We start from the raw sequence: 23124 nt of genomic DNA, 5'->3' as shown, positions 1-23124 counted from the left end.
AATTATTTTAAAACAGAAGTTGGCCAAATCTTGGAATCCGTACTGCTGACTACTTCTGACATCTGTGGCATCCTCCTCAAATAAATGCCAGAGTAAAGGAGAATTATGTCATTTGGGGAGCAATCCAATTTATTCATTTCTATAGCACCCCCACAGCCAAAGCTCTCTGAGGGGCATACACAGTGCATGAACACAGGTAAAAAAATCATAAATTCAGAAAAAATATTTAAAAGCTTAAAATAGCTAAAAACAGATGATAAAAATAGAAAATAGCAAGAAATTACAACAACACAGTTTCTCCAGTGTGTAGCTTCTTTGGTGTAATGTAGGATGATTAAGAACATAAGCATAGACATTGTAATGTAGGATGATTAAGAACATAAGCATAGACATGTGGGATCAGACCAATAGTCCATCTACGCTAGCCCTCTGTTCACAGTGCCAAACCAACTGGCCATAGGATCCCTCAAGCAGGTTGGGTGCAACCTCTCTGCCTGCCCAAGCTCCTCAGCCACTGGTGTATGCAGGCCCACTGCCTATGGATGTTAAAGCAGGAATAAAGGGCCCACAACTCCCAGATAATATAGGAGTACACCTGGACAGCCATCTGAGTAGGATGGTGTAAACTGGTGTCCTGCAACAGAAGGGGGTTGGACCCGATGGCCTTCTTGGTCCCTTGCAACTCTACTATTCTATGATTCTGTGTAATATGAGGCAATGAAGATAATTAAACAGAAACACCTCTCCCTCCAAGGTTCCTCCTCCTGCCATCACCACTGGCAGCTATTCCAACAGGCTGTGTTCAGAGGGAAAAGGGAAGGAAGGGCACTCCACCAGCCAGCAGATGAGTGCCTCTGGGAGCCTTGCGGGCTCCATGGACGGGTAACAATCCTTCAAAGGTACACCCCTATGCAAGCTCAGGCAGCAAGAAAGCCTACCATTCCCAGAATGCCCTGGCCAGCATGCTGGGATCTGTAGGCTTTTTTTCTATTAAAGCTGCATAGGACTGCACCCTTCAGCAAGAAATGGCAGGTGGATTAATAGAAAATCCTTTCTGCCCATGCCGGGAAAGGGTCTTGGACTACAAAAATACTTGCGCACGAACATTGTTTTACTGGTCCCGGGAAGTTCCAAGATGAAATAAAATGAAAGGAATTCTTTGTGCGATGAAAGAGAGAAGGGCAAAGGAACAGAAGAAAGCGAAGTAACGAAGGGTCGAAGGGAAGGGGGGTCAGGAGGGCGGGAAGCGGAGAGAAAGGAGCGAGACGGGGGAAGCTGCAGCATGCGGGTGTGCAGGAGGAAACGGCTGGGCGCCGAGGGAGACGGAGGCAGGAGTCGAGGCGGCCGGCCGAGCAGGAGCCGCTGGGATGGCTGCAGCCGGGGCCGCGCCGGGAGCCCTGGGGCGGCGCGCGTGGCTGCTCCTCTTCCTGGCCTCGGCGGGGGGCGCGCTCGTGGCGCGCGCGCTGCCCTCCAAGGTGGCGCGAGGCGTCGCCGTCCCGTTCGTCTTCGACCCGCACGCTGTCTGCGGCGCGCCTTGCCAGAACGGAGCCCTCTGCATCCGGAACGGCACCTGCTTCTGCCCCAAGGGCTACGAGGGCGAGCGCTGCCAGTATGGTTGGTATCCTGCAGAGACGGGCACGTGGCGCGCCCGCCTCCTGCCGCGCGATGGCTTGGCGGCGGTGATCCGCTCCCCGCGCGGGGCGCCTTCAGGGCTGATCTGTAGCGCAGGCGCTCTTTTTGCGTCGGCCCGTCGCCGCGGGCTCTTTCTGGAGGGATCGATCGCCCGCTGTGCTGGTAACGCAGGATCGGGCCCTTGCATGGATGACCAGGCGCGAAAAGGAATCGTCACGTTGCTTAAAGTCCCCCCCCCCCCGCGCCACCTTCTTGGAGGTGCTCCTGGTATCTTTGCTTCGGAGTAGGGCAACGATCCCATGCACAATTGCGATCCCCATGTGATTTTAGGGGATTTACTTCCAAGTAAAGCTGTGGTCCTTTGCACATTCATGTGTATGGTCCGTATTGTCTGCTAAATGTAGGAAAGGGAGTTCATGCATATTTAGGATCTCAGCTTTACGATAGTACTTCTTACTCAAACATCCCAGTGATTTCTCTCACACGTGATTCTTTTAGAATTGCTGCCTGCATACCGACACAGAAAAGGGCTCCGACAACTCGGGATTCCCTCGTCGTCATGGATAAGGAATGCTGACGGTTGCACTGAGAAGTGTAGATAATAACCTTATATTTAGGGTCCACCTTTCTTCCTCTTACAAGAGACTTGGTTGTGTTTACACATGTATAGGATTGTGCCCCAAGGAGAATCTTTCCAAGTAAATGCAGGGAGTCACTTTGTAAGTTCCCTGCCCCAGCGTATTTCTCTTTGATGGGCGGCCAAATAGCAGTTTGGAATTTAAAAATGAGGTGGGGAATCCGAAATCTACAGTTAGGCAACAGCTTTATTAGAAATCACCAAAAGGCCACAAAGATTGCACAAGATTTGTGGAACTTTGCTTGTTTCTATGGAAGGTATTGTCTAATTGGATTTTGAATTCTGCCCTCTCCCTTAGATTTTGGATTTTTTAAAATTCATGGGCCAGTGTGGCTTTCATTGCTTTTGATGTGCTGGTATTTGTCAACACTGCTTTCAGTGGTGTCTCTTACTCCCAAGTAAGTGTCTATAGGAACAGAGAACAAAGGAAGTAACCCCCCCCCCCTTATTTTCTTATTGAAACCAAGATCAGGATGCACTGGCTGCAAGTTCTATTGACATCAGAACTTGGTCATTCCTCTGTTAAGGATGCAAGTAACAGACTCTGTTTTGGATTCCTTAGTTGCTAAGAAAATATGCTTCGAGAAAGAGAGAGAGGCATTTGGAATGGGAGAGGAGAATTTGGTCCTATTTATGTTACTTCTTAAAACCATGTATTGGGGAAACAAGAACCCATGGAAGACAAAAGGCTTCTTCGGGACTGTTGTTCAGTTGCTCTTTTAACATGAGAAGAGATAGTGTGTGTGTCAAGAGGAAAAGTATTCCACAGTTATAGGATGGTAGAGTGAAAAAATACAGGTGAGGCAAAAATAGAATGGTGGATTTATGAAGTAAGAAACTTAGAAACAGAGCGAGTCAGAAGGGGCATCTCAAGCCATCTAGTCTGATCTCCAGCCAGCTCTGCTCATGTGGTTGCCCAAGGTTGCCAGAAGGATAAAAGACGTGTCCAAGAAAATAAAGGTAATTGAGAGAAGGGATATAGATGAGGAGAAATGGAAACACTAGACGTTCACCCTAGGGTAGCACTTTGGAGAGAGCACTGCTTGTTTTGGACTCCAGCAAGCAGAGGCTTGCTTCCAAGTGGAGGGAAGTGAGGTGGGCTTCCTGTGTTTCTTTCAGTCATGAAGCAATGACAGAGGTACAGAAACCTGATGGCAAGTTCCAAGGATGTGAGTCACGGAAGGCTATTGACAATGGATCCTGGCCTCAGTAGAGGGTTAATGAGAAGACCAGTCAGGACTGAGTACAGGGAAGCTGCCCCTTTCCAGAACTGTTCAGTCTGTGCTTTTTAGTAAAAGTAAGACTCCAGTCCAGAGTCCAAAGTAGGCAAACTTTTTTGGTCCGTGGGCACATTTGGCCATGAACCTGTCCTGATCAACACAAAATGGCTGCTACCTGCTATCTTTATTTGCCCAGAATATCTCTGGGTCCCACCATGAGGCATTCATGGGAAAAGAAGATAAAGTATCTGGAGGTTCTCACTTTGTTTTGAATCTGTCCTAGTGGCCAGTTAGAAAATGTAAGAGAAAAAAAAGAGGGAGGTGGGATACCTTAGGGGGCATCAAGAAAGGTGCCCAGGGGTGTAATGGTGCTTGTGCAAACTGTGCTACTCCACTGGAGCCTTTTACTTGCTGAGATAGAAGGAAAAGTTCACCTGCAGCAATCTCTCTAGCAGTTCCTGAAGCAGAAAAGCTCTCCTGTCTTCCATCCAGGGAGGGTAAAGATGTTGGGATAATAAGCAAACAGCCTCTGTTTTTAATATTTTGACACTTGCATTTATAGTCTTGCCTTTCTACAATGATTCACCCTCCCACTAAGGCTCCCAAACCACCAACTTCCTTGACTTGGATGTGGGAGACTCGAAGAATATCCAGAGATGGCCTTATACAATTAGAATTTGAGGCGAAGCAGAGGAATAAGGCCCGTCTAGCCCCAAAACTCCAACAGCTATGGGAGCTGTGTTGAAATGTTGCCCACCATGCCTTAATGCTCATTAGTTTGTTTTGACATTCATCCCACAACATTCTATGATTAGAATCATTTTCGGGTTGGCTTACGAAGTCAAATTACACATCAGAACAAAATGAGGGGAATCCCAGTGTTTAAAGAACAGGAACAAACAGCAGGAGCAATGGCATCATAACACTCATCAGCAACAGCAAAGTAAAAACACCATCAAAGTTCCTAAATTAAAAAAGCTGGTTGAAATAAAGCAGTCTTAAGGAACCCCTCGGAAGTGCACAACTTTGCTGCCCTCTTCCAGTCAACTTGAATCCTGCTGGAATGGATACTGCTTCAGACAGTATAATAAAAGGAATTATGTCAGTTAATCAGGTATAATTGAGGCTGGGGTGGAAAGGTACTTAAGGATTATCACAAGAGGGGGGTTGAATATGCACAATCAGTATTTGCATAATTGAATTAGGAATAGTTCTTTGTAGAATCATTTTGCTATCACTCGTACTCAATTAGAAACATAGGTAGCTAGCATGCAGATGCACTGAGACCCCATGAGAAGGGGATTCTTGAAGATGGGGCACCCCTCCAAGTACACAGGAAAACCTTTAATTTAAATAAATCCCTGTGTCTTTCCTAAGCTGGAGAAAAGGTTGGGCTCTGCTTGCGCACTGTGAAGGTTCTGGGGAATGAACAGTGCAGCTGACAGGAGCCTATAGGCACAAGCCAGGGAAAATGCTGAGATGGGGATATGGGGAGGGCTGAGTGAGCAGCAAATGGAGGAAGCTTTCCACTCAGGGAGCCCCAGGACCTGGACAGGATTGGCCCAAGATGCTTCACTGCCCGAGGCAGAACTGCAAATGACACCCATCCCAAGCCAAGGCACATCATGCCCAAGGCCAATCAAGTCCTTTTGACAATGGAGACAGAAAATCCCACAAGTGCTTCCCCCACCTCCTGGCAGCAAAAACAGATTAATAACTGACTAACGATTTGCTCCTGTATTAGCTACCTGGGACAACTACCTCACATCGTCTTATGGTAGAGCTTACCCTAAGTCCATAGAAGTCAGGAGTTTAAAAGAAGAAAAAATCTGGAGCACTAACTACTGCATTGCAAGAAGAGATAATTTCTGCAAAGGTTTGCAGATAATGAGAAGCCACTCTGGGTGGATTTCCTCCTGGGTTTCTTATCACTTTGAATAGCTGGGGTGCAGAGGGGCACACCATAGTTTCTCGCTATGTGTGAACCTGGTATGGGTCGGTTGCTGGGGTGGTTTCCAAGCTATCTGCAGCTCTAAGACAGCGCGTCGGTTCTCTGTGGCTTGCCAGCCACTCCAACAACCCACTCCCATTGGGTTTGCACACCTAATGGAAGGCTGTGGTGGCGAGGGCTTGGATCCGCAACAGGGCACCTGTGCGCATCCCATCATGGCTAGTAAGACATGGTGTGTTGTGACTGTAAACCAGGTCAAAGGCTCTGATGCAGATCCAAGCCATTTGTATGCTGCCCAGTTGTGCCACAACTACCACGTAGCTACCAGAGTGGGACAGGTAAACTGTATTGTTCGAAGGAACTGAAATGGAAGCGAGTGAGATGAGCTGATTGCAAAAAGTAAATGTTTCATTAAATTTGATTTTAAAGAAAAGAAGTGGGAGACATACACTAGCATTCACATGAAAAAAAGCTCATAGACTGAAAAAGAGTCAAGAGCATAACTCAAAGGCAGTCATAGCAAGAGAGGAGGTGAGAGGGAACATTTTTTTTTGTTCTCTAGTGGTCTTATAAGTCAGAACCCGAATGACATACAGGTGTGTGGGAAAATGAATGCTTTCATATGTGTAAGGGAGGACAGATACCAACTTGATGACACAATAAACAAGCAGCAAATATGGCACAACATGTGCTTTGAAACAGATGTAAAAGATGGCCTCAAAAAGAATAACAACTGCATGAAAAGAACATTCGAATTATTTTTAGGCCCCAAACCAAGCTAATGTGGAATGATGTGTTGGCACTGTAAAAAGAAATATTCAACTTCTGTGGTTTGTAATTGTTTTGGATAGTTTAGATGTGTATACGTTAAATTGACACTCTAAACAAAATGTAACACACACACACAATGAAAAGCCAAACAGAAGAAAAGAGTGAAAGAATTTGAATGTGGGGGCTGGGGGGAGAGAAGGAAGGCTGTACAATAACTATCCTAGGAAATCTATGTTCTTTAACAATCCTGACAAGCGTAGTGAGGAGAGATGGTAGGTTGCTTACCTTAAGTATCAGACATAGCCAAGATACTCTCTGGGCTTGTTGTATGACTGTACTCCCCTCAAAGACCTGGCTTTTGCTGCAGTTTAGCTGGGCCTATTTAAAATCTTGTTGAAAAACTTAACCAGAGTTTGGTTAAGCCAGAGTTTGTACGAAACCCGCAGACTGCACACTATAATGAAGCAGGATCAAAAATGGAGACTATAGGCACAGTTCTATACACGTTTAAGCAGAAAAAAAATCCCTACATCTCCAAACATTCCCCAGCCAGCTTTATGCAGTGTAGGATTGCCTGAAATATATCAGAATATTACATACTGTTGCACATTTTAACAAAATTTAGCTAAATGTTAATTAAATTTATATGGATCTTTAAAATAGTTTTTAGCATTTAATAAAAATTTTAAAAGCATAAAAACCTGTTAGCATGAAGAAAATGGGGAATGGTAAATACGGGACATTTGGTCATCTCTCAATATTTATGGGTAACTGAATGCATTAGGATAAACTGAATGCTTCAGGGGATCTCTGTTTGTTCTTCACTCTGTTATTCATGGAGACTGAGTCAAATAAACCTTGTTCATATATGAGGTTTCGAGGAATAGTTGTTCTTTGGGTGATAAGCTCCCAGTGTTTGCCATTCATTTTTTTGGTGTGGTGTTCATCTTTCTGATTTGGGTCCGGGACAGGTTTTCAAACATTTCATTTGTGTGTTCAGAGAGGAGAACCATTGCCACACATTACACAGCACTGCCCATAAAACTTTGGTGGTCTCCCGAATCTCATTGTAATCCATAACAAACATCCAGAGCAAAATCCACAAATGCCCTATTGAAAATTGCGTGCAGATAGCAAATACATAAAAATCAGGTTTGCCTCATGAATCATTTATGAGCTGAGAACCAGCTAAACTTGTCAGATAATTTGTTTGCATGAAATCATCAGAGCAGCTGTACTCCAAAACATGCAATTTTCCAGCTATTTATTTGTCTGTTATGTAGGCCCATCTTTTAGCTATCAGTCACAAAGACTCCCTTGGAATCCACGAGGAAATACTGTCTTCTCAGCAAGTTTTCACTGTAAGCCCATATTTAGCATGGATGAAAACTGAAAAATGCTGGTTGTTGTAGGAAAAACTCTAGTGAAGAAAACCAAGAGAGAAGTTTGAAGCTGATTCATTTCTCAAAGATGCCACTGAAGGGGAAAATTGAGAGAAAAATGCAGTTTGAGGACATAATCAGTTTTAAATGTAGAAAGATTTGCATGTGAGTTTTGTTCTATGTGGCTTGTAAGCATACATTTAAAAAGAAATCCCAAGTACCAGAATGGGTTTATAGTTATTGCTATCTTGGTAGGGTTGTTGGGAGACCTAGAGAGATTCCCAATAACCTAATATTTATTTATTTATTCGATTTATATCCTGCCTTTTTCCTACAAAGGGCTCAAGGCAGCTTACATCATTCTCCTCCATCTTATCCCCACAACAACAACCCTGTGAGGTAGGTTGGGCTGAGAATCTATGACTGGCCGCAAATCACTCAGTCAGCTCCATGGCTGAGTGGGGACTAGAACCCGGATCGTCTGAGTCCCAGTCCCTTGCTCTTAACCACTACACCACACTGGCTCTCACTAATAGAGCTTTTCCCAACTAGATGCTCACCAGATGTTGTGGACATCAGTTCCTCTCAGCCCCAGTATGGATGGGCAATGAACAGGAATGCTGGAGGTGGTAGTCTCAAACATCTGGAAGACATCAGATTAAGAAGCTCCAAAGCATCACAAAGGCTTCAGAACAGGAAGGAATTTAAATTCCTCCAAATGTGAGTGAGCTCCAAATTCCATAAGCCCCAGCCAGCAGGGGCAATATCAGGGATGCTGGGCATTCTAGCCTAACAACAATTGTAGGGAATCGAGTTCATCACACTTGTTTTATGGCTACCTGTCCCTTAAAGATGCATTTTGTCCCGCTAACCCAGAACTGCACAAAGGTAACAATTCATGATGTCCTTCTTTCGAGATATATTTCCTAATATAAACATGCAATAATTAGAAACATTCCAAAAAGTAAATAACTAAATTATCCAAATGATAGAATCAATCAAGTCCTTGCAGGGCAGTGTTCTCTTTTTTGTCAAATCTACCAGTGCATCACACTGTGAACTTCCGATGGCCTTTGTCCAATGCAAGCGTTAACCCTGCCTCCCTCTGTCCCTATTGAGATAGAAACTTCTGTAAAATAGTTTACAACCATTCTGTAGTGTCATGTTTGAACAAGCCAGGGCTACCACTTCTAAAGTGTAGTCCTTGGCAAGTTTAGATCTGGGAAAGGGCTGACAACTCCCAGAGAGTCCTAGGAATTTTTCCTGTCAAAATAGGCATAGGCATGCTTACGAAAAGTTTTAAACCACAGCAAGATCCATTCCTGCAGCTGCCACTTCTCTTGCATCTATATTTTGATCCTGGGTGGGCAACTGAAGGACCAAGCATTATACCCCCAGGCACTGAATCAGGCTGCCTGACTTTCCAGTTGCTTCCTTTCATAAAACATTCAACAGCTTCATTTCCCTTTTAAATGTGGGATTCATGGCTTGTAAATGCAATCAGTTGTAGTAGTTACTGAATACTAAGCCTTTCTTCTCCCACTTGATGACCCATTTTATGTGATAAGAACATTTTCCCTTCATTATAGCTATTTCACAAAGCAAATTATGTTTATCATTACTGAGGGTACGTGGTAAATCAAACTGCGGAGAGGAAAAGTACGGATTCAGTGGTAGCTGTTTTAGAGCAGCAGTGCCCTTTAGAGCTGCCTTCTCCAACCTGGCACCCTCTAAATGTGTAGGACTACAATTCCCAGCCTTGGCAGAGATCTGGGGGTGGCTGCTCGAGATCCTAATCTTTGCCCTGCAGGCCATCTCAGCCTATTTTCTTTGTTCCTTTTCTGTTTCATAGCAACTTGCTACCCAAAATGTAAAAATGGTGGGAAGTGTCTGAGACCTGGAAAATGCAGGTGCCAACCTGGCTATGGAGGAAGATACTGTCATAAAGGTAAGTTAATCTTGGACACTGCAAATTTGTGATGAGGAAAAACAATATAAAATCAACCTGAGAAGACCATACAGAGCTATTGTTTGCACAAGTAACCTAAAGATAATCTGGTCCCATAAGTGCCGTGCCTCTTGGGTGCACTATGGTTGATCAGTTCATTTTTCTCCTGCCCTTTAGCAGAAAGGGCTCCCTGAGTTGCTTAGCTATGATTAACAATAGTGTGGAAGTAAATTACAAAGAGCAGGTGCTTCTGCTGACATTTCTTAAAGCCATGGAGCAAAGAGAGTACAAAAATGCAGGCAGTTCCACTTCAACAAACCAGTTGTAGCAGTTTCCATCACCAACAGGACCAGTATTTTTTTTAAACTAATGGATTTTTTTAAGCTAATGGATTTTTAAAAACTATTTTGCATTACAACGGGGACTTTACATTGTTGCAGGGAAAATTCATCCCATTCTTCAGGAACTGCCAGGATTTAAACTGGGCTCCACAGAAATAGGGGATTCTGGGGGGGGAATGGTAGACCTCAGCATCCCTGCTTATAAAAAAAGGACTGCTGCTGGATCTTGTGAGACCTGGCTCTGCTACAAGGCAGGCTCTGCCCTTGGGCTCACAATCCAAAACATTTGGTTGGTGTAGATGGATAGGTTGAGTCACTCTGCATGCAGGAATAGAGGATCCTGTCGCTTGGGTGCAGTCACCGTTGCATTTACCGTTGATCTGCAGTTGGATTAGTCAGTAAAAATTAAACCAGGAATTTCAGACATGGCTTTTGTGTTGCATCCAGCATAGCAATACTGGAGCAGGGTGGGCTTGATACACTCAGCCAAACATCATCCAATGGGAAAATGCTGGTGCAATGGGTAGGATATTTGCTGGTGCACGTGTGTGTGCTATTACCAGGATTTCTGCATGTGATTTATTATACATTAATTCGATTCCACACATGTATATAGTATCTGTACAAAGAACACAAAACGGTAGGATCTTTCGCAGAGGTGAGGTGTCTACAGGGTAAGTTATGCTAGACCATGGTGGGAATATTAGCCTGAGTCAAAGATTCCATTATAATTCAAGTTTTAGAATATGTAGAAATGTGTAGAGAAAGTGAGGAGCTTCTTAGCATGTTACACTGTGGAATTACTGGCTGACTCTTCCTAATAACTATGATAGAGGGAGAAAGGATGGAAGCAGGAAGTTAAGCAAAGACAAGGAGGTCACCAGGGAAATGGCAAGGGAATTATGGGAAGCCTAAGAGCAGTGGGGGACCATGAGTTTCAGTGGACTGCTGGGTTATGCAAGGGGTAGCTTGGGCAGATGTAGAGAAATACCAGGAAAAAAAGAGTCACAGTGGGCATGTTTACCTGGCATGTTTACCTGAGGAGGAGAAAAGACTGGGCATCACTCCCTGCTTGTGTAGAGTCGGTAAGACATCTGCAAAGGGCACAGCATGTTTCCAGGTTCTGGTTCTGGATGGAATTTGCGTTGTAGGGCAGGGAAGCAGAACCTCTCCTGGGTTTATGACAGACACGGGGCGGGGGGTGCGGGGCCAAAATACAGGTAGAGGAAAGGGAAGTGAGAGAAGGAGAAAAGCGAGCCAAAGGTTGGAGGCACCTGGCTTGAAAACCCACAAAACCCTCTTCTGACCTTGGCAAATGGGCAGAAAAAGAGCTAGCAGCTGGGAGGGGGAGAATCAGTGAGTGAAAGAGATGGAGAATAATGAGGCTGGAGGCTGGCGGGGAGAGGAAACAGCAAGGTCAGGGAGAAAAAAACAGGGAAAGAGGCTAGATAGGTAGAGAAGGATGACTACGCTAGCATTTTCCAAGATTTTTACTGGAAGGAATTACATTTTTTGAGGGAGACAGGAGAAGCAGAGCTTTGTGGCTGTGTTAGAGAGTCCCATAGGTGGAGACCCCTGGACTGGAGGTGCCAGCAAGTAAGTAAAAGAGATGGCGGCTTTAAAATGCCTTGCTGCAGTGGTGCTCTTAGCATGCTTTCTTCCTGTGCTTTCCTTCCAGTGAACTGCGAGGGAGGATGTCAAAATGGTGGGGAATGCATCTCCGTTGGTGGGGCGGTAAAGTGCCTTTGTGCTTCAGGCTGGACAGGATCAAGCTGCCAAGAAGGTAAGTAATTGAACTTGTATTGATCCTCAGTTAGTAACTGAATTAAGTCCCACTATTCTAAGGAAGGTATTGAACCTCAGGTCTAACGGCTGGGTCTCGGCCACCTGGAGGCCAGATCAGTCCCTTTGAGTCAGCCCGAATTCCTTTCCCATGTCCCATCCCTTTCCTCCAACTGATAACTGATTGGAATTTTCCTGGCTTTATGCTCTATGCAACCCAGATTCAGACTAGACATCAGGAGAAGCTTCCTCACTGTCACAGCAATATGACAGTGGAGTCAGCTGCCTAGAGAGGTGGTGGGCTCTCCCAAACTAGAGATCTTCAAAAAGAAACTGGGTGGCCATCTGAGTGGGATGGTGTGAACTGGTGTCCTGCAAAAGCAGGGGGTTGGCCCTGATAGCCTTCATGGCTCCTTCCAACTCTACTATTCTATGATTTCCTTTCATTCTAAAAGGTTGAAATGCCTCTCCTGTGACTTAGTGACAGTCATTAATAGCTTTAAACTAAAATATCCTGGTATTCTGGCCCTATGCCCTTTTGCTTTGGGCCTTTCCCACTACTGAGATGTAGTCCCTGGGAGCTTTTCAGAAACTGTTGAACTGAAGAAGTTCAACACCCTTGATCAGGCTGGTGATAATAATCGCAGCTAGGTTAGACTGAAGTCCTGTGGCCCAGGCCACCTAGTCAGCATCATGGCTTTGAACACAGGCTTCCTCTTCCAAGTCCACTGCTGTCAACTATAATACACTTGTTCTCAGAGCTCTGGCAAGCAAGCAGGAGAGAAGAGATCTCAACCACCACTGGGAAATAGTTCATTAAAATGCATCCTGAGTTTGGAGTACAAAACCTTCTTTCAGGGCAGCTTGAACTCTCAGGCCCAAACTTTCGATCTTGCCCTCCTGAGACTCTAATCGGCCCTGTGGGGTTTCACAGAAGCCTCCCATTTCCCCTGGAACCAGCCCATTTCTCCTAGCCACTGCCTGTTGGGAGGGTTTTCTTGCTTTTGTAAATAAAGAAAAAGGAAAAAAAGCCCAATTCAAGGGAAAAAAGTCCTTCTCCTAATGCTCAGGGGATGGCAAGAGGAGTTTAAAGATAAAATATGCTGGTAATTTTGGCCCTGCCCCATTGCCCTGCCATGCCCTTTCAGCCTTTGGGCTTGCTCAACCAAACTGAAATTTGGCCCTCGGGCTGAGAGTGGTTCTGCAATCCTGCTTGATATGATCCTGCACAGCATGGTATTTCTTCCGCTGTCTCCTGCTCTTTCCCAAAGATCGCACTAGCCAGAGGCCACAGTGCTTATCCCCTCCTTGGGGTACACATCCTCAAGAAGAGCAGTGTGTTTGCAGACTTTTGTTGCAATTTAAAGTCTTTGGATCCTGGCAACAGAACTTCATGCTCCTGTTAGGAAGAACATGTTGTATACATCTTACTACTAGGTGCATCTGACTCCCTAATGGACCTCTGGACTACAGAGTTTATTCATGAACTATATATACTGCTCTACCAAAGCCCAGCCCGCCTCCTCCCAAACTAGACAGTTTATAGAATAGAAGGGCTGTAAACAAAGTGGAAAAAGAACAGCATCTGTGGATTGCTTGGAGTTCTTGATGAGTCAATGACTCAGGGCTGGATTTAGATTTAGGCACACCTAAGGTGGACCCCATGAAATCAGTGGGCTTAAGTTAATCAAGGCCTACTTGTTCCATTTTATTTCAGTAGGTCTACTCTAAGTATTTATTTATTTATTTATTTAAAGTTTTTATATGCCGTCCCCATTTCTACACAGCCTCAGGACGGCTCACAACAACAAACAAATAAAACAAATAGAATTACAATTACAATTAAAACTTGGAAACACACTGGCTGCATAATTAAAACTATAAATATTAAAGATTATTAAAATACTGTTTGAATAAAAGGGTCTTGGCCTGGCACCGAAAAACAAATAATGACGGCGGCAGGCAGACCTCTCTGGGGAGCGCATTCCACAGATGGGGTGCCACCGCAGAGAAAGCCCTCTTCCGGGTACTTTGCTTCCTGATATCTCTTATGGAAGGCTCCCGGAGGACAGCCCCTGCTGCCGATCTCAAGGGGCGGGAGGGCAAATATGGCGGCAGGCATTCCTTCAGGTATCTGGGTCCCAAGCCGTTAAGGGCTTTATAAGTAATTACCAACACCTTGAATTGAGCCCGGACTTCGATGGGAAGCCAGTGAAGCTGGTAGAGGACTGGGGTTATATGAGAATAACTCCCAGTCCTCGTCAGCAACCTGGCTGCTCTATTTTGCACCTTCTGAAGTATCCGGACTGTCTTCAAGGGCAGCCCCACATAGAGCATATTACAGAAATCCAACCGGGAAGTAACCAATGCATGCGTCACTGTCACTAGGCAGTCGTCCTCCAGGTAGGGACGCAGCTGATGGATCAACCGAAGCTGATGGAAAGTGCTCCTCGCCACTGCCAACACTTGAGCTTCCAAAGTCAGCTCCGGGTTGAGGAGCACTCCCAAGCTGCGGACCATGGCCTTTAGAGGGAGTGCAACCCCATTCAGGACAAGATCCAGGTCACCTACCCAGGAGTTCGAACCACCTACCAGCAGGACCTCCGTCTTGTCTGGACTGAGCTTCAGTTTATTGGCCCTCATACAGCCACTGCCTCACCTGGATTGGTTGAAAAAGAGAGGTAGAGCTGGGTATCATCAGTGTACTGATGATTCCGCAGCCCACACCTCCGGATGACCTCTCCCAGCGGTTTCATGTAGATGTTGAAGAGCAAGGGGAACAGAATAGACCCCTGCGGAACTCCATGGCATAACTGCCATGGCGCAGAGGTAAAGTCCCCCAGCACCTCCTTCTGGAATCTGCCATCGAGGTAGGAGTGGAACCACTGCCAAGCAGTGCCTCCTACTCCCAGCCCCCTTAGCCTATCCAGAAGGATACCATGGTCGATGGTATCGAAAGCTGCTGAGAGATCCAGGAGAACCAACAGGGATGCACTCCCCCGTCTCTCTCCCTGCATAGGTCATCATACAGGGCGACCAAGGCAGATTCAGTACCATACCCTGGTCTGAAGCCGGACTGAAATGGGTCCAGATAATCAGTCTCATCCAAGAGAGCTTGGAGTTGTCCCGCCACCACCTGCTCCAGTACCTTGCCCAAAAACGGGATGTTGGCCACTGGTCTATAATTGGCGGCCATCTCTGGATCCAGGGACGCCTTCTTTAGGACCGGCCTGACCACTGCCTCCTTTAGAGGGGCAGGCACCCAGCCGTCCTTCAAAAAGGTGTTGATGACCTCCCAGATCCAGGTCCCTATCCCGTGTTTGGCTTTGGATAGTAGCCACGATGGGCAGGGGTCCAGGTAGTGGTACATACTTGTCCAAGCACCTTGTCCACATCATCAGGCTGCAGTAACTGAAACTCATCCAACAATGTGTGACCAGATGGTAACATTGGCACCTCCCCTAAGGAATCTGAGTCACTAGTGGAGTCCAGCTCATGATGAATCTGAGTGACTTTCTCCTTGAAGTGCTGGGCAAAGTCGTCACAGCGGGTTATCGAGGGTGGTTCAGGATCTTTCTTGGGGCCTGGCTGTACCAGCCCCATACCACCCAAAAAAGTTCCGCTGGACGGCACTGTGAGGAGGCAATGAAAGTGGAGAAGAATTTCTTCTTCGCCGCCCTCACCGCCACAGCATAGGCCTGATAATGGGCGCTTAAGTGTGTTCGGTCAGATTCATCCCGAGATTTTCTCCACCTATGCTCTAGTCGTCTCCCAACCCACTTCAATGCCCGTAATTCAGGCATGTACCAAGGGGATGAACGGGCTCTGCCCGGCGGGAGAGGACGCTTAGGAGCGATCGTGTCAATAGCTCTGGTCATTTCCCCATTCCACAGTTCAACCAGAGCATCAACAGGAGCGCCAGCTTTATCAACTGGAAACTCCTCCAGAGCTTTCAGGAATCCATCTGGATCCATCCGGCTCCAAGGGTGAACCCACAAAATAGGGTCTGCACCCTTACAGAGGGAAAGGCCACCATCGAGCTCAAACCTCACAAGGAAGTGGTCTGACCATGACAGGGGAGTCAGACACAGATTCCTCACCCTCAGGTCATCCTCTTCCTGTCCCGTCGAGAAAAACAGGTCCAGCGTTTGTTCACGTTCATGGGTTGGGCCAATGATATGTTGAGACAGCCCCATGGCCGTCATGGAGACCATGAAGTCCTGAGCCGCCCCTGTCAGATCAGTCTCAGCATGGAGATTGAAGTCCCCCAGGACCAGCATCCTGGGAGTCTTCAACACCAGGTCCGAGACGATCTCCATCAGCTCAGGTAGGGAGTCTGTTGGGCAGAAGGGTGCACGGTACACCAACAGAATCCCTAATCTGTCTCGGTCGCCCAAGGCCAAGTAGAGGCACTCTAGACCTGGTCTCGAGAGGACAAGAAGCCCCGCAAGGGAAAGAGAGGCTCAATGAACTAAAGCAACCCCACTCCCTTCCCTGCCCGGGTGTGGCCGATGCTGAACCAGAAACCCAGGCGGGCACAATTGAGAGAGGGATACATCTCGCCCCTCTCCCTCCCAGGTCTCTGTGATGCAAGCCAGGTGGGCCCCCTCATCCACAATTAAGTCGTGGATGAGGGATGTTTTATTATGGACCGACCTGGCATTAAGTAACAGCACCGTCAGGCCCGAGAGGCGGTTGATAAGCATACCCGGAACCTTCCGGCTGGGGGAATAACCAGAAGGGGGGATAGGTGTCAACCATCTGTCCCTCCTTCTTCTATGCAGACCCGTTAAACCCCCAACGCCATAATGCCCATTGCCCATAACCACCCCAATGGTGGCGCCCAGGCGCTCCCCAGGCAACCCCATAGAAGCAGCCAAGTGTGAATCCATTAAAAACAGACAGAATAAAACAGATAAAACAATTAAAAGCAATAAAACCTCACCCCCCCCCACAGCAAATTAAGAAAGCTGACCCATAGAGTCCCTGGCCAGCCCAGCCCCTGCACGGCCCCAAGCAGTGTCACTGCCCTTAGGCCGATGCCCTTCAGCCGCTGGCCCGAGGCCACCGGCACCGGTCCTGGCCAGCAAGTTAAAGCCCGCGGCTCCTCCTCCGCGCCCCGCCCCCTGAGCGGCGCAGCTCTCACCCACGCCGGGGGGGTGGGCAGGAGCAGAGCCCGCGGAGCACTGGCCGGCAAGGTGGTGGTGGTGGGCCGGCAGGCCGGCAGCGTCCCGGCGGTAGTCTTCCGGGCGGCGGCAGCACGGCGGGTCTTCCTGGGCAGCAAGGGTGGGCAGTCTGTCCCTTCCGTCCCTTCCGCGGTCTGACCAAGTATGACCAAGTCTAGACTGAGCTCTTGTACTGCTAGATCAGAGGATGTAATATTTTCTATATTATCAAGGCCAGCCAGCCAGCCAGCCAGCCAGCCTATTATCTTCAATGTCCGTGTTCAAATCCTCTCCCAGCTGCGATCATAAGTAACAGCTGAGACTGTTCATGCTGCAACTCACATTTTGACAGTTTTATGCAAAGGCACCAATGTTTTACAGTGCTTTGAGGCAGAAGATTGTTATTTTTTACTTAAAGGTTTTTCCAGAATCAATATAATAGCAAGAACAGAGAAATCACTTTGTTCTTTTGTTGCAGCAATTTGCCCTCAAGGGTGTCGGAATGGAGCGGCTTGTATGACTCCTGGAATCTGCAGCTGTGCAACTGGATGGATTGGTGGCGCATGTCATATAGGTGAGTTACTCTTAGTGCCAGCTCCAGGTTTTGAAGGCCCTTCGGCAAGACACCCTTAATAGGTCCCCTCCCTCAGTAAGAGAACCTTCTCATTATCACCAGTTGCTTTTGCTTTTCCTCCTCTTTCTCATCACTGCTCTCCAATGATTGATTGTAAGCCATCCCGAGATGTTCTGTAGGGGACGGGATAGAAAAGCTTATAATAGATAAATAAAGGCACAGAGCCAAGGAGCATGGGGCTCCTTGTTTTGTTGGTTGGTTGGGCCAGAGTGAGAGGCAGGTGAGCACGGAAATTGCAGTGATGAAAAGGAGGAACGACTCCAGGTCCCTTTTGCCAGTGGGCCTCTGCACCCTCAGCAAATGCTTTTGTAGACATTTAAGAGCCCTTTGATTGCCATATTTAAAGCTAACATGAGGTGCTTCCAGACAAGTCTTCCATCGTGCAGTTGCCCTGCCTCATCCACTGAATGTTATAGTGGACCCATTTGGGATATAGAAACATGGAATCAGAGCTAATCAGAAGGGCCATCCCGGCCATCTCTGGCTTTGCTCATGACATGCCTACCATGTGCATGTCCTCCACTTGTAACTGTCCCTTGTTCCCCATGTTTTCTTCCATATTTCTTCTTTATGTGCACACTAAAGACGAAAAGGTGGAATAGCTACACAAAGTCTTCTGATTGGTAGCACTAGGAGCTGTCCCTTTGGAAGCATCCATCCTCTTCAACACCTCCCAGAGTTACAGTGGAAAGTAGTTGAGCTAACTGTATCCACAACCCTATCTTCTGCCATAACACTTATAAATATGAATATATTTATTTAAGTAGAAAATATTACTCCTTTTGCTCGGGATATAGTCAATTAGATAGTTATGGTTCTGTTGTTGATAATTCATCAACAGTACTTGCTGTGCTGCCTCACTTCAGTGGCTCTCGCATGATTGCTTTATGCAAGAACCACCAAAATGAATGAGGACCGTGGAGCAGCAGCAGAAGGGCAGTGGTTGGGCTGATGGTTTGCATCATTGAAAAAGCTCTACTGAAATGAATTGTGGCATTGTGGCAGATTTCTGGTCTTCTCCTTTGTCTTCTCCTTTGTCGTTGTCTTCTTTGTCTGCTTCTACTTCATCTTCTTTGTCTTCTTCTTCTTATCAAGAAACAGCAGTAAAAAGATTGCATCTCACATCTGATCCAGCTTTAATGTCCATTGCTCAGCAGATGTTGGCTCCCATGGAGAAAACCAGGCTACATTAAGTGAAAGTGATGCTACAAACAAGAATTGCACAGTATACCAGTCAGCATGATTTGTCTTTTCAGTTCAGCAGGCTTAAAAAAAGGAAACAAATTCCCCTGGAGGCAAACAAAAACAGTCTCTCTGTAACCACTGTAAACTTGGGTAAGAGGCAGGCAAGCCTCTTAATGCACTGGTTTACAAATGGTGTGCTAAGCCCTCAAGCAGATGATAGGAGTCAAGTGGGGGGTCACTAGATTGACTGCTGAATATGAAGACCTGTAAGTGGGTAAGAGAATATTTTGCAGAGATTTCTTGCTTCTTCAGTGAAATAACCTGTTACTGTGGAGGATATCTCCACCTGGAAGCACATTTACCAAGATCAAGGATTGGAATCTAGAGATGGATTCCAAATTAAGACCACAATTTGATAGATTGTTACAAAAGTGGAACTCCATTGTTGCAAAATACTTGTGTGTGTTTGTGTACATGTCTGTGCTCTCAGATGCTTCAGACTAATATACTTTGTACAGTCTGTGTCTGTAGTTATTGTACAGGTAAAGGTAAGCCTCCAAGTAGCACTGGATTTTTCTTTAAGCAGAAATTCATCTGACTTGAATGTAGCTGCCCTCGGTGTGGTACAAACCCATATAAAATACTCTGTAAACTTCTGGTGCACAGCATCCTAAAAAAGGCTATTCTTGAGTTGTAAAAAGTGCAGAAAAGGGCAACTAAAGTGATCAAGGAGTTGAAGCAACTCCCCTGTGTTGAAAGGAAACAACATCTGGGATTGTTGAGCTTGTAAAAATGGCGAGTAAGGTGCAGAGACGGGCACCAGTCTAAATGGACGCATTGATAGTAGATAAAAGTATCAGAGGCTACTAGTCCTGCATGCTACATGCTACCTCCAGTATTAGTACCCGTGGCAGAATGCTTGTGTACAGCAGTTGCTATGATATCCTGCTTGTGGGTTTCCTGAGGGCACTGCATGAACAGAATGCTGAACTTGATGGACCACTGGTCTGATCTGGCACAGCCCTCCTTATGTTCTTGTGATTTCCTTGAGACCAACATAGCTGCTCTTGTAAGCATTAGTTCAAAATACTAACTATATGTAGTGCGTCTCAGCTTAAGCATTGTGATTCTCTCAAGTTCACTTTACCTCTAGCTCTCAAAGAGGCCTGTAAATTCTATTGAGATTGCTTTTTTTAACAGGACATAGCAATGAGCACAGCATGGTGTGCTTTAGAAGCATCAGAGGTCTCTTGCCCTGCTTCTGAGAAGGAGGGTGCTTGCTTTCTGCATTCCCCTTGAACTGTAACCCTGTCACCCCAGGATGCTGTTCTTAGCTTCTTTCCTCTTGAGTCCCTGGAATTAATGTCATGGATTAATCCTTTTGAAATGTATATTTGGGGGAAGGTGACTCTTTTGAAATGCCGGCCATATAGGGCACCACAGAAATGTTCGAGCAGTTGACATTGCTAGAAAGACTCCAAAATAATAACTTTAATCTAGTTGCTTTTGGTAGGGGCACAAACAAATGCAATCCGTGACCAGATTGGTTCATCTTTCTCAAAGATGGAGACTGGGAGTTTGTTCCAATGTTCAAGGGTATGGGTGGAGTTTATTCATTTACTTCCTTATTTTTGTCATTTTTCAGCAAGACATTTCAGTCCAGAACAACCTGCAATATAAAACAAAAAACAAAAATGCGCAAGCAGCAAAGAAAATTAATCAAGTAGCAGTCAATAAAAATATGCATCCAGTAAGAGGCCACAAACAATTCAGCTAAAAGCCCTGATTATTTTTTTTTTTTTAAAGAGGGGAGAGGAGTCTTAGGGCACAATTCCATGCACAGTTAGATGGAAAAAATTCCTACAACTCCCAGAATGCCCCAGCCAGCTGTATAGACTGGGGTATTCTGGGAGCTGTAGGTCTTTATCCTGTCTAAACATGGATTGGATTGCATCCTTAACCTCATGCCTAAAGATTGCTAATGTAGCAACTTCAGAGACCTGCCTGGGGAGGCTGCTCCACAGAGTCAGCATCATCACTGAAACAGCCCTTTCTCTGGTTGACAGCACCTAATCTCGGAAAATTATGGGCTGCCGAAGAAAGGGATCAGGAGGACTGGGCACGTTCAGATGGGAGAAAATGGTCCTTCAAGATCCTTAGTCTAACTTCTTTGAGGGCTTTAAAGGCTGCAACCGTTGCTTTTAACAGAGCATGGAAACAGAAGGCCAAAGTAGCTCTTGGAGTAGGGCCAGATATGTTGAAACTCCTAGGTGGCAATGTATTTTATTTATTTATTTGGAATTTTTGTATGCTGTCCCATTCGCATAAGCCTCAGGATGGCTTTCAACATATAAATAAATATCTATACAAATACATATAAAATCTGGAAGCATCCTGGCAATAATTTAAAACCAATAAATAAAATCAATGTAGCATAAACATATCAATGACATATCAATGTCAATAAAATCAATAAATTTAAAACCAATGTAGCTACTGTGTTCGAAACCAGTTGATGTTTCTGAACTGTCTCCAAAGGCAGCTTCATCCTCTACGCATTGCAAAGAGCTTTTCTTGAAGTTACTTGGATGACTGTGTTACTTTCCTTATAGAAGGGTTGCAGCTGGCATATTGGGCTGAGCTCCTGAAAGGAACCTTCTGTCATGGATGCTACAGGGTGAAGGCTACTGTGGTATATTTTATTGGTATTTTCGTCATGCTGCTATTTAGGAATACCTGTGATATTTAGAAATACTTTACTAATAGTATAAAATAATTTATAATACTAGATAATAATATGAAAGCAGCACTCTGTGACTGATGTATTTTACCTCCAGCATTATGCAGGCTGCCTTGTCACCATGGAGGCAAATGTATTGCTCCAGATGTGTGCAGATGCCGTTTACCATATTCTGGTATACAGTGTACAAAGAAGATCAAGCAATGAAACAGCCTCTCTGAAGATGACTTCTCTCAATGAGTAAATGAAAGGAAGGATAACATTTGCATTATGGTAGTATTTTTTAAAAATCTGATTTATGTTAAATAAAAGCTTTTCTGTACATTTTTAAAAGATCCTCACAGCATCAAAGCATCTCAATATATTTCAAACTATGTATGAATGTGGAGGATTTGGTTGTGTGGGGGATACTTTTTGTCTCTTTCTAATACATTTAATTGAATAAAGCATTTCCTGTCAAATATTTTCATGAATAGAAGTTGTTGTCCTGTATAATAAACAGAGTGATTATATTGGTTTTCAGACTCCTTGTTCTTGCATAAGACGTCTCTGTGCAGAAGCACACTTCTACGGGTGGATTCCCCCCACACCCCCCCCCATCCAAGAAGGTTGAATGGTCTGTGCTTCAACTCTGGTGTGTAACAGCTGGGCTACCTGATGCTGTCAAGACACAGCAAGTGGCAGAGGTGAGCAGCCAATCTCCAGACAGCATCTGGAGAGTCTAGATTGGAGTCCTGGGACAAAGGCATTATGGGCATTCCAGGGGACGGGGGCGGGGGGAGGCAACTGGTGTCACCATCACATGAGGTATCCCTTCAGCACCTCAGCATCCTTGCCTCCTGTTCCCAGGCGCCACACTTAGGTGAAATGAGCTAAGTGCTTTGCAGGATGGGAGGAACCCAGATGCAGCCTTGGTCTGTGCACTCTCCTGCCCTGCACAGGATGTTCATAATCTTTGCTTCATCCTGATGCAGTCCCCACCAGCACAGCAGTCAGGTGAATTCACCTGCTCCATCCATCTTATGATGTAGACAGTCTCTGCATATCCCTCCTCTGTAAGGCATTGCCACACCTGCTTGTTATTTTTTGTGCATAAAAAGTCAACATGCACCACTCTTACCTTTGACTCTCACTGGGTTGAGGATAAAGCCTCTTACTTCAAGGAGTTGTGATGAGGAATAGGCTTCCTATTTCAGGTTGTACGATGAGCCCTGCTGGACCAAACCAACGGCCAGCTGAGCCTTAGAGTGGAATCTTGCTTCCAACCAGACACCCATTGGCAGCCCTTGTGCAAGACTTCAGGACAACAACCCTCCCCTCTTCTACTGTTCTTCCCCAGCAACTATTGACATGCATTTCCTCTGGTCCTGGAGGTAGTACATGGTCCACATAACCAGGAGCCCTTGAGTAGTTCCCTTTGTGCACACTAAAAACTGTACGTCTGATGTCATGAGAGAGGAAGGATATTTTTAGTTGCAATGCCGAGACAATAAATATGCAGGCTTTCAGAAATTTGCTACAGTGCTTAAAAAACTTTTCATTTCTAGGTTCTCCAATGGGAAAAAAAAAGCATGGCTGCTTAGCCAACTGCAAGTGTCGGGCATAGCCAATGTCAGGCTCTTGCAAGATTCTGCACATTTTTGCCATCCTCATCTTTAATTGCTTGAATTCAGCACCATCTGCTGGAAGTTAAATTCTTTGCCTTTCCTCACCTCCAACCTTGTTCCCTTTGGACC

The 23124-nt window shown here is 45.8% G+C and overlaps 1 protein-coding gene across 1 annotated transcript; it reads left to right on the top strand.

Moving 5' to 3' along the window:
* The first annotated feature begins 1367 nt into the window (after positions 1-1367).
* On the top strand, positions 1368-21595 carry LOC123022865 (wnt inhibitory factor 1-like). Its single transcript, XM_044428961.1, has 5 exons — positions 1368-1614; positions 9446-9541; positions 11561-11665; positions 17308-17403; positions 21486-21595. Exons 1-5 carry the CDS (start codon positions 1368-1370, stop codon positions 21593-21595), a joined length of 654 nt encoding a protein of 217 aa, XP_044284896.1.
* The last annotated feature ends 1529 nt before the right edge of the window (positions 21596-23124 follow it).

Source organism: Varanus komodoensis, unplaced genomic scaffold (assembly GCF_004798865.1).
Source record: "Varanus komodoensis strain SLA01 unplaced genomic scaffold, ASM479886v1 scaffold2, whole genome shotgun sequence".
NCBI classification, from domain to species: Eukaryota; Metazoa; Chordata; class Lepidosauria; order Squamata; family Varanidae; genus Varanus; species Varanus komodoensis.
The sequence above is the reverse complement of the archived record's forward strand: the minus strand, read 5'-3'. Positions and strand labels throughout refer to the sequence as shown.